The sequence below is a fragment of the Malaya genurostris genome, chromosome 2 (genome assembly GCF_030247185.1).
Source record: "Malaya genurostris strain Urasoe2022 chromosome 2, Malgen_1.1, whole genome shotgun sequence".
Classification (NCBI taxonomy): domain Eukaryota; kingdom Metazoa; phylum Arthropoda; class Insecta; order Diptera; family Culicidae; genus Malaya; species Malaya genurostris.
In genome coordinates, this window is record NC_080571.1 from 218,266,274 (window position 1) to 218,278,843 (window position 12,570).

The 12,570-nt window shown below is 37.4% G+C and overlaps 1 protein-coding gene across 1 annotated transcript; it reads right to left on the reverse strand.

Annotated features, from left to right (window-relative positions):
* Positions 1–5,869: 5,869 nt before the first annotated feature.
* On the reverse strand, positions 5,870–7,417 carry LOC131427596 (uncharacterized). Its single transcript, XM_058590942.1, has one exon. The coding sequence runs from the start codon at positions 7,151–7,153 to the stop codon at positions 6,002–6,004; it is 1,152 nt and encodes a 383-aa protein (XP_058446925.1). The 5' UTR covers positions 7,154–7,417; the 3' UTR covers positions 5,870–6,001.
* Positions 7,418–12,570: the final 5,153 nt, after the last annotated feature.

Here is a 12,570-nt window from a genome sequence, read left to right on the forward strand (position 1 = left end):
TCATTGTCTGTTTCTACAAAAAAAGGTCTCTGGTTAAAGAATATCGCAAAAAAAAGATATATTGACTACTAAACTTAGTCGTTAAAAAAAGAAAAAGAGTAAAAATATTAACATGATGGGTTTCCATCGGGGTAGCGATGAATGGAGCGCTACTGAACGCCGCTTACAACCTAGGCTAAACAGCCAACACGCTGTGACTCTGGGCACATAAGCAATAGTTCGAACAAACCTTCCATTTCGATATCCAACTAGCCGTATAGAGATAAAGAAAAAACATCCATGCAGGGAAGATTGTGCGTAAGAATGCCGTCGCAAGTAGAAAGTGACAACTTCTGGTAACTTTTCTTTTGCCGGTTTGGATAGTAAATGGTAAAAGACCTTTATCACTACTTTCCGACATACCAGAGACTTGGGTGATTCGCATTGTTCAGATGCCTAAGCCCAACTCCTCTAGTAGAAGGTAAAAGTTAAGTTACTAGAAGATTTAATAGTCCCATTATTCAATTTGTTTAACTCGAATATTATTAAAATTTCCATTCACACTAATATAAGAATCTGTAATCTGTATACACAAAACCTTAGTCACATATTTATTTCAAAAATCTTATTTAACAAATTCATATTACACCCTGGTGTCTTTGTCTGTGTTAAGGGTAAATAAGGTTTTACACGAACATGACATAAGGCAGTGTTGGTGATTGCCGATAATTTGACAGAAGCTGCTCGATATTTATCTATATTGTATACAACATTTTCAATCCGGTAGAGGTAGAAGATGCTACAAGAACTCGTGTCGCTCAGTGCATGAACCGTGAGAGAATTTTTCTACATTTCTTCTCTCCACTTCATACTCTGAGTATTTTACGGCCCTTAAAAAAGTCACAGTCTGATAATGAACGGTTCTGTGTGGAATTTATCAAGAGAGAATCGCAAGTTGACAATTATCGCAGGAAATCGAATCGATGATTCGACTTGACGGTTCTCATACTAGAATAATGCTGGAAATTCATACTACTCATGATGCTGGAAACTCATACTACTCATTCTCATAGACACAACTTATACAAAGGTTATGTGCATATAGTTTTTTTTTTTTCATAAATACGTTTATTTCTTAAGGCAGTTTACATAAGTTTTTCTTCGCCGTAGCATCACTTTTACATAATATTCTTATCCTAATTTAATTCTAACATAGTCACAACGTTTTGCATTTATTAAAACATATTCTCTTATTACTTAAATATCATCTTATACTCGTCATTAATTATGAAATCTACTCGGAAATATTATTTGAACCAAACGATTAACTTCTATAAATTATAAAATAAGCTGTTATTTTCAGACATTTTGTTAATAATTTCATAAACTGTTTCGAGTTTGTTTGTATCATTACATTATTTTTATTCTAATTTAGCTATTGGTTGAACTCATGGACGCAGCTGGGATCAGAACTAAGTCTTGAAAGGGGCCTTTATTAAATTGAAACTCCAGTTTTCTTTATGAAATGATAAATAAGTTTCATGTATGAAAGGTCACGACAAGCAAGAATGTCTCGAACTGGGATATTGGATAGTCTACCTTGGGTACGCAAAGAATTTATTAGTTGAGATCTGACATCACGATACTCCACGCATGTCCAAACGACATGATCAATATCTCGATAACCTTCGCCACAAGCACAATGATTAGTCTCGGAGAGCCCAATTCGAAGGAGATGTGCATCTAACGTGTAGTGATTGGACATGAGTCTAGACATCACACGAATGAAATCTCTACTCACATCCAGTCCCCTGAACCATGCCTTTGTCGATATTTTCGGAATAATTGAGTGCATCCACCGACCCAGATCATCTTTATTCCAAGAAGCTTGCCAGCTGGCAAGTGTTCTTTGGCGAGACGAGCTATAGAATTCGTTGAAAGCAATTGGTCTCTCATAAATTTCACCCTCAATAGCACCACGTTTGGCTAAAATATCGGCTCTTTCATTGCCAGGAATGGAGCAATGAGCCGGGACCCAGACTATAGTGATTAGATAATTATTGTTCAATATGTCGTTCAGGCACTGTTTTATTTTGCCCAGGAAAAACGGTTCAGTCTTGCCAGTCATGTTTGAGCGAATGGCTTCAATTGCACTCAGACTATCTGTGAAGAGGAAATAATGGTTTGGAATTAATGTGACGATTACACTCAAACTATATTGAACTGCTGCTAGCTCTGCTATATAAACAGATGCAGGTTCTTGAAGCCTAAATGAGGCCGAAATATTATTGTTGAACATACCAAACCCTGTCGCTTCTTCAATTCGCGATCCGTCCGTGTAAAACATTTTCTCAGAGTCAATATGCCTGAACTTACTTGAAAATATTTTTGGGATTTCCGTCGAACGTAGATGATCCGGGATTCCACGCACTTCGCGCTGCATGGATGTATCGAAAAATAAAGTTGAGTCAGGGACATTTAGGAGGCTGACACGGATAGGAACATATCTTGAAGGGTTGATTTCCTGTGACATATGGTTAAAATATACTGTCATGAATTTTGTTTGAGATCGAAGCTCGACTAGTTGTTCGAAATTATTAATTACCATGGGATTCAGCACCATGTGCATATAGTTAGAATAAGCGCAATTATCAACTGCCCATATGAAATCGGATCGCGAAACGAGAATAAGCGACCGTTTGTTGCTTCAGAGAGTATTCCCACAGCAGCGTGCTAACTCGTGATGCTCAGACAGGTCATCGAGAGAAATTCGCTCTCGCACTAGTGTCCATTCTATGTTGAATAAATCTTGTCGGTTTTTTGTTGTTGCGATGATATCCGTTTCTCTTTGATGGCACTGATTGAATCGTGTGAAGAGTTGCTAGTGAACGTTATTCGATACGATAAAAGCCATCCTTGACATTAGGTTTTACACGATGACGACACAAATGAATCGCCGATGAAGTTCATCTTTGACGGTGGTTTGTTTTGTTTTGGGACTGCAAATTAAAAATAGAAAAATGTAGAAAAAGTGCCTGTTAAAAACGTGTTCCAAAGTGAAAAGAATTAAAAAGATTGCCCTGTATGCGTTTCCAGCCCCTAAATGACCATACCTGCATCGGCCAAAAATAGTCGAAAACACTTTTTCGTTCGGCACGTCAGAAAAGACATTGCACTTCGTTGCAAAACAAAAAGTGTTCTGTAAGTAGCAGAAACTTTACGTCTGCTTAGCGGTTCAAATTGAACTGCCGAGCTTAGCACTAAGCAGTTCAATTTGAACTGCTCTGCACTGATGAGTCAAAGACGAAATGTAAAAATAATGAAAACGGTTATGTGCCCTAGCACAAAATTTGGCTAACCCCTAAATGTTAGATTATGCTGTTGCAAATTCGGTAGGATGCTTTGGTAACTGTTGACGAAACCTGGATCCATTATTACACGCCAAGAAATGTAATGATTATCCGACAATGAACTAAAGCCGGAATGAGTGTTCAGAGGCAGTCTAGGGAGGCTCAATGGGTTCATGACGTCGGTTGTCTGGGAATGTCACGGCATGCTTTTCATGAACTGCCTTGAAAAAGAAAAAATAAACCATCGACAGTGAATCAATATGCGTGCATTTTTTTAGCATTTGAATAACGAAAAAATAAACAGTGTGCCTGTACATAAGAGCATAACGACTAAGGATTACAATTGCTTCCCCATTCACATTATTCATTCAATTTGGCGCATCCAAATTATTCACCTAATCCTTGCGCTTATCTGTTCCAAACTATCAAGAAATCGATGTGAGTTTAATTTTGGAGTTTTCGACCGCTACTTCTGGAACTTGAAATTGGAAATTTATTTTTGATTTGGGCCCCTTCCGAAACGAAACCCTGGGTACGGGCCTGTTTATACGAGAATCAATAGCTGGCTATGGGAGTGAAATACCTTTATCAGGTGTACAACTTTGCTTCCGCCGTTTTCCGATAGGTGGCTGTACCGACTGAGGCTGGTCAAAATACATAAATAATAATTCCTTTAAAGTGAGTGTGTACAGTGTCTAACGAATTGTCATCGCCGTTTCAGTGACAGTTGTTCTTGTTTTCGTATTATTCACGCTCGAAAATGTCTGTTTATGTGCCAAATTCTCGCCATTTGCGGAAAGTTTTATTTTTCTGTTACAACTCGAAAAAAATGCAGCTGAAGCACATCGAATGCTCTCAGAAACCTACGGTGATGCTGCTCTGAGTAAAAGAACGTGTCGGGAGTGGTTTCAACGTTTTAAAAATCGTGATTTCGATGTCGAAGACAAACATGGTGGTGGAAGAGAAAAAACCTTCAAAGATGAACAACTAGAAGCATTGCTTGATGAAGATTCGTGCCAAACCCAAGAAGAGCTTGCCGAATCGTTGGGAGTGAGTCAGCAAGCCATTTCAAAACGTCTCAAGGTCCTGGGCATGATTTAGAAAGAATGAAACTGGGTGCCGTACGAGTTGAAACCGAGGGACATCGAGCGCCGTCTATTGGTATGTGAGCAACTGCTTCAAAGACAAAATCGTAAGGGGTTTTTACATCGAATCGTAACAGGTGATGAAAAGTGGGTTCGATACGATAATCCTAAACGCAGAAAATCATGGGGAAAGCCCGGGCATGCTAATTCGTCGAAGGTAAAACCGAATATTCACGGCGCCAAGGTTATTATTTGTATTTGGTGGGATCAGCTCGGTTTGATTTACTACGAACTCTTGAAACCGGGTGAAACCATGCTGACAATGCTCGGTTTCACGTCGCAAAAGTGGTCAAAAAGTACCTGAAAACGCTGAAATGGGAAGTCTTGCTACACCCGCCGTATTCCCCGGATGTCGCCCCTTCTGACTTCCACCTATTCCGTTCGATGGCACACGGCCTGGCAGATCAACATTTTCCATCCTTCGAAGAGTTGAAAAAATGGATAGCTTCATGGATAGCGTCAAAAGAGGACTCTTTTTTTCGAGACGGGATCCGAAAGTTGCCGGAAAGCTGGGAGAAAGTTGTCGCTAGCGATGGACAATACTTTGAATAATACATCTGTAAGCACTTTTTCGCAATAAAGCTTTTAATTTTGAAAAAAAAAAACGACGGAAGCAAAGTTGTACACCCGATAATTTAAACTAAGTTTGTGAAAATCGATTCAGCCACCTGCGAGAAAAGTGATGGCATAGCCTTTCTATAAAAATCATAACATAATAAATGTGTTTTATTAGGAAAACAGGATAACTGCTTTACATCAGTCGTCTCTATTTTGCATAGACTCGAAAGATAGGATGAAAATTGATACATCCGTTGTATGTTGTGTACCTCAACATATTTGCTTGCACAGATTCATTGAACATAAAAAAACTAGGATATTAGTAATAAGTTCGAATGTGTGAGTAGCTTTTCTTCTAATTTATTTATATATTCACAGGAGATAATTAAAACTAATTGATGTTAGCATGAAAATGACCTCCTTTACGGATTCGAATATAGCATGACTCATCTCGTCATCGCACGCAAAAGGTAATAAAAACACCAGTCACGAAACAGCAGTCGCGATAACATCGAATGTAGGTCGAATCGTATAACGGAACAAACGAATAAGCTTATGTATTTTCATAGCATTCGCATCGTGTATTTTATTCACCCCATTTTACCGTGTCTGCCGGCACGAGTTCATTCACGTCACATGTCTTCCCGGGCAAAATCAACCAATCAACCATGCGCGATGTTAATCGGAATCGAGGATGCTTGTACGGTAGAATTAAATGTCTTGTACCACTCCGTTTCCTCAATCATTCGAATTATTTACGAGATCATATGCGTTTTTCAAGTGCAACGGTGATGTATAAACGGGGGAAAAAATCATATTCGTTATCAGAAATAAATTGTATTGAATAAAACGTTTTTTTTTTATTTGGCACTTAAAATGTGGTGTACAATAAATTAGCAGCGCTGATGCACCTATTTGTTTTAAAATAAGTCCTATTAGCTAAAAGTTCTGAGGGAAAGGCAATACCCCTCATGGCGTTACAAACTGACACACACCGTAACTGTCACGCTTACGATCGGGACCGCACTGCTCCTGTGCTCCGAGTAGTTTGAGTTCCCATCCGTCGCTGTTCTCTTCGTTGTCCTCTTGTAATTGCAGTTTCGTCATGTCGACATCGGACAGCGGGTACTCTAGGCTAGCGAACGAAGAATCAGGAGAAGCGGGTAAATCAAGATAGGTCCGTTGTTCCATCATCAGGTAATTATCATCATCAGTACCATCATCCTCGATAGGTTCGATCCCACCATCACCATAGTTGTTATTATTTGTTAGTATAGCGAATACGGTATTAGTTCTAATTTCGTCATCGGACATCGCCGGCACTGGCAGGAATTTGGACTCTCTTACGGTATTAGCATAATAATTACCTGATGAGGCGGGAAAGCGTATCATGTTTGAAGAGGTTGGTTGTTCTACATTGAGGGTGAATGGTCGCATCACACGGTAAATCGGAGAAGGAAGATCTGAATTGCTACTGCGACCAGTGCTGGAGATATCCACTTTATACGGGGTGCGACCTTCGATGAATTCCTCGTTGGATAATCTTGCTTGCGACTGAACGTCATCCAAAACTACGACTTCTGGAGTTATGTGTTGTGACTTCTTCTGACCCGAATGGTTCTTAGTTCCTTTGCGATGACTGGACTTCTTTTTCTGCTGTTTCTTCTGGCTAGACCGATTTAGTAGGTCTAGAAGAGAGATTCCTGCTGATGGAGACGATGGAACGACCACAATCACAAAGTTTTCCAAATCTGCCCTAATGTTGAACTTTCCTTCCTGTCGTTGATCGAAGGTAATTGTTTTGCGAGGCTTAGCGGTAGTTAATGCTATTTGTGAGGGTGGTTGTTCAGAAGGAACACTAGATGATTGCTCTACAATTGCGTTGTTAGTGCTACTAGTCGTCAGCTCAGCAGCAATACTAGAAGTTTCGGGATGGACCTCTAAGGTACTACCGTTTAAAGTAGTATCTGGAACAGAGCTCGTATGATCTCCTGGAGCATTACTATTGTTTTCCGTTTTTCCATCATTTTTGATTGCTCGCGAATCTTCCCAAATCAATGGACTGGCCAACACGGTCGAACCGAACACCAACAACACGAATGTCGTTCGAAACAATTTCATCGTTCAAGGTTTCTAATTCTGGACTATTGCACCGGTTCTACGCGAAGACTTCCTTCTAAATCTCACTGTTTTCTGGTTCAAGTTCAACAAGCGACTGGTCGCTGAAAGATATTTTATTTACACCAGGTTGATTGGAGACGACGCAACAGGAAAGAAGTGAAATATAAAAACAGAAAATTGAAAAATGCCGTTCGCTGTTCCCTGATGTGCACCACAAAGATCGCAGTCGCTCTTTCTCTATCTAGCACAAATCCAATCCCCTGAACTTGACTGTAGCGAATATCGTGCTTTTTTATGGACGACCGTGCGATGCCACCTACTACAGAGATGCTTCTGCTAGCATGGATTTTCTTCACATTAGTCAATGTGTCTGTAATAAAATGTTTTCATTTTTCTGAGTGTGTTTTCGTTTTAGTGTAGGAGTTGTAAAATTGTTAAACTTGAAAATACTTCACTTCCAGAATTTATTCTCTCCAAGTGAAAACAACAAACACACGTGCCAAAACAACTTATTCAAGGTCTTACTGTAAAAAGAGAGCTTGGTAAATCCAGCGGTTGCTACCATCGGGGATTCAATGATTAATAAAGCAAGTACCTGCATGTATTTTGCTTTGCCATTTCTCCAATTTCTACTGTATAATTCATGCTAATCGCTACAGTATAGGCACGACAACAAACGATAAGTCATGCTTCCGACACCGTTAAACAGAATATCAAATATCGCGAGGTTTTGCTAAACACAATCTGGATTATGGTCACAATTCAAATGCACTGAAAATCTTGCTCTAAACTAGTTGAACGGTGACGTTCGTGTGTTTTACAACTTTCTCAAAAATGATTCGAATTTTTTTTTTGTATCAGAATTTTTTTTACATACTTCAATAAAACGGCTTGTTATCGAAATCAAACTATTTCGATGACCAAAATCAAACGAATGAAGTATTGCTCAAAGTGTGAAATTGTTATTTAATTGGTAATCGCTTCAAATTGATACAATAGAGATAGTTTAAAGTAGTTACAATGGATTTGCGAACGAAATGTGAAAGCCATTGCTTCTAAACATTACGTACATCTGGAATATTCTAAATTAACAATAATTTGTGTAACCATATGCATTTTTCTGTGTGTGTTTTAAAGTTGCATAAAATGTTGAGTACAGTAATTATTGAATACAATAATCATTGCTGAATCAAAAATGATCGGTAATCACATGAAATTCTAAATTATTGCGAATTATGCTAGGAAAAATTCACTATAACTAAACTAGATGCGGATAAAACCAAAGCAGCTTACATTTCTCGAACAAAAGCCCTTACTAGCAATCCTATAAATATACTTAGTAACAAAATTATTAATTATAAACATTATCTTTAAAAGATAGAGTGAAAAATTTAGACGTAATAATACAGAACAACTTAGAATGGGACAATTATATACACTAAGGTCTCTTTTTACACGGGGGTTACGAACCGTTGTAAAAAAATCCGTGTAAAATAAAACCGTATTAATTGCGGAAACCGTGCAAAATTTGACGTGATAATTTTAAAAACCGTGTATTTGTTTGTTTTGTTTTTGATAAAATGTAACTGTTTTTTCACAATAAAAACGGAAAACTAAAAACTAACCTGAGGTTACGAGAAGGTCTAGTTATACTTGATAAAACACATTGGATGAAAAATCAAAATTAGAACACTCAGGAAACACGTTGTATGATGAGCAAACTAATCTAAATGGCTCATGCCTTCTGATTAATGAATTCGGTTTTCAAAAGAACGATAATACGTACAATTTAGAACGTTCGACTAAAGAAGTACTAATAATACCACCCACAAACACTTTCACTACAAATAAAGCTTGAGAATAAGGTGCGATGTGTAGTAGTGATGGTACTCGGAAGCTAAAGTATCGATACCTAGGGGATCGGATATCGAAATTTTAGGTATCGATACAAGGTATCAAAAGGCAATAAAGTATCGATACCTGTAAGTATCAATTGATAGGTACTTGCGCAGCAATCATTTCAAAATAAAATTGTTTACTTGGCGTACAGAAAGATGTTTCCACACAGCAAAAAAAAAATCAATATCTATGTGATTATTAATCGATGTGAAAAAAATAGACGTACTGAACATCAAATGCAATAATTTTCTGTTTTCAAGAAATATTGCAGATAAATCACATGTTATGACATCGAAACAACGTATTTTGTAAATTACATTAGCTTGACTGAATACTGAGACGATTCTGATGGGAAATTATTCATCTTTTCGTGTAATATTACAACATTAAGATCGACACTAAGATTGTTGTGATATTATATCGTAAACGCTGTAGTGAATGTAATTTCCTATCAGAATAGTCTAAGTCTTCAGTCAAGCTGATGTAATCTACTCAATACGTTACTTCGAAAGAATTCAATCCAACAGCCTCATTTTCAATATTTTACTGTCTCATTCGTAAATGACCGACACCAGAACAAATAAAGAGAGACGAATTCTGTATAAAATGTTCAAAACGACGTATGTTACAATGAGAGATTCTCTTTGTTTACTTTCTCTTTCGATTATTGCGAAATATTCCTGCATTTTCCGATCATTTCTTCAGTGCAGATTAAAAGATGATAGCTTTAGTTGTTATTATCGATAGATAATTGGAGTGAAGGATTGCTAAGAGTACCGTAATAATCGAAAGAGAAAGTAAACAAAGAGAATCTCTCATTGTAACATACGTCGTTTTGAACATTTTATACAGAATTATTCTCGATTCTCAAATAAAATAGAAAGAGTATAATTGCCAACGTCACTCTTTCCTCTATGACAAGACGAAACCAAACAAACGTCTTCAGGGAGCATCATTTCAATTCTCATTTTTTCATCGATGTATTGAAAATGTGTGATGTTTGGCTATAAAGAGGGATTAAAATATGACAAATCGAAGTAATTACATCCCAGAACCTCTTTGAAAAAAAACTACTACAAACTCGAGCAGTAACAGGTAAAAGTCGTTGTGAAACCTTTTTTTGTCATTTTCGATTCTCAAAGCTTCGGTTGAATATCGACACTGCATACTATGGCGTTTTCACTGAAAACCGCAAATTATTGAAAGGATAAATGAAAGGAAGAACACAATTTTAAAACTACTGTCCCACTTATGTCATTGACTGGACATGGATTTCGTTCTCATAGTTTGCAAGCGAAGATGAGAGTGACAATAATTTATTGACATTTTCGCCTATTTTGAGTAGATGAAAATGACTTTTATTAGCTCTGATAGGTCCCTTTCATGCAGCCCACCTGGGTTCGATTCCCAACCCCACGCATTGGGTTAGAAAGTTCTTCTATCCCGAAAAGGTGAATGTCCTTAAGGTTAAAGCCTCTTTAATTGAATAAAAAAAAATATTCCGTCGTAATAGGAGTTAACTTCAATCTGTTGCGATACTGTAAGTATCGAGACCAAAAGTATCGATATTTACAGTATCGCTCTGATGCGATATCGATACCAAAAATACCCGATTCGTGAAAGAAAGTATCGATATCTCAAAGTATCGACTCGGTATCGGACATCCCTAATGTGTAGTAAACTCTAACGATCTCAACAGTCATTTTCAACTAAACTGAGTGGGAAGACAAGGGTATTGAAAGAAGATCTGTGTACGCAGCGACAGAATTAAAGGGGAAGAATTCATAAAGATGAATATGGATCAAATTAGAAAAGGTATTATTATGTATCATGCTGAAACAACTCATTCCATCGGCGCAACTCATAATACTACTACAGCTATATCATTCGAATGGGTATAAAATACTGTACTGCTCGATATGATGAAGAGTTGAAGAGATTAGTAAATCCGACTATTTCTTCAACGCTACGAAATTCTCGATGATATCAATGACGATGCTGACATCATACACCACAAATGATCGGAAGAGACGTTGTCGTGTAATTTACGACAGGGATTGAAAATCTGAAGACTGATTAATCATTTTATGGAACAATAGTCAATGATCTCGTGAATTGTTGAGTAGTTAACTTTTAAACTTTAAAATAACTCTTATAATCGTTTTCTTACAGACAACCTGTTCCCTTTTTATAATTTTTCTCAAAAAACAAATGACAGTGATTTTTAAACTCTCATCAGAAACCGTGTTAATTGCGAAAACCGCGTAAAAAAACCGTGTTAATTCCGGAATCCGTGTAAAAAAGCCGTGTATAAAAAAACCGTGCGAAAAAATACCGTGTAAAAAGAGACCTTAGTGTATTGCAAATTAAATTAGAAACATCAACGACGTCGCAATATTTCAGAACGAAATCAGTCTAATCCACTATATCGATTTTGATTGGTTCTTTTCGGCAAGCATTAACTGAGAGAGACGAAAGATAGGAAATGAAAAGACGGATAGGTATTCTAGATTGAATCAGTTATGAATTTAGAACGGAAAAGCTAGCCTAGGCAGGCTCATATAAGCATGATCAGAAGAAAGAAATGAATTCTATTTTACCTTCTACTTGAGGAGGTCGAACACTAAATTCGAGTCCCCAAGTATGGTCGTGTAACAAGTGTAGTTCTTCACCAAACTATGCTACTGACACCGGCTGTCATTTCCTATCTTTCGTCTCTCTCAGCTAATGCTAGCCGAAAAGAACCAATGAAAATCGATATAGTAGACATTATGCGGCAATTAATATCAAATAACAGTCTAATCCACGTTTGGTGCAGTAAAAGTCTACTCATGCTCACTTTATCGTAGAAATAATACGTAGTATAGGTAAACATTGTAAATTATTTATATGTAGTCTACATTTGCTTGACGAAATAAATAAACAAAAAAATATATCAAAAATGTGGTAAAATTTATTCAATATTGCGTACACTTCGTTTGGTAGCATGTCACTTGCATGGTATCGAAAATAAGCTATCCACAAATTTTCTATCAAATTATGATAAAAAACGATATTTTATTCAAACTAAAAATTGATCCTTTGTTGTACGAGGTTAAACTTGAGCATAATGAAAACCAGATGAAATTTAAATTATTCCTTCACGAATTTTCGAACTTTTGATCGAACGCTCTTCATCAAGTTTCGAACAAGTGTTGCATCACATTTTTTGGACGCTTGAGTCCCAATTTTTTTTAACTCCTGTATGTTCCCAGCTGCCTTATCAGACTTTTTAAAGACCCTCTTCACGATTGCCCAGTAACGTTCGATGGGTCGAAGTAGAGGGCAATTTGGTGGATTGATATTTTTCTCAGAGAAATTTATACCCTTTTCCGCAAGCCAGTTGAGAGTGGCTGTGGCATAGTGAGCCGACGCTAAATCCGGCCAAAACAGTGGAGGTGTCCTATGCTTCTTATATAAAGGCAGCAATCTCTTCTAGAGATACTCAGATCGATAGATTTCTGCACTCATAGTTCAGG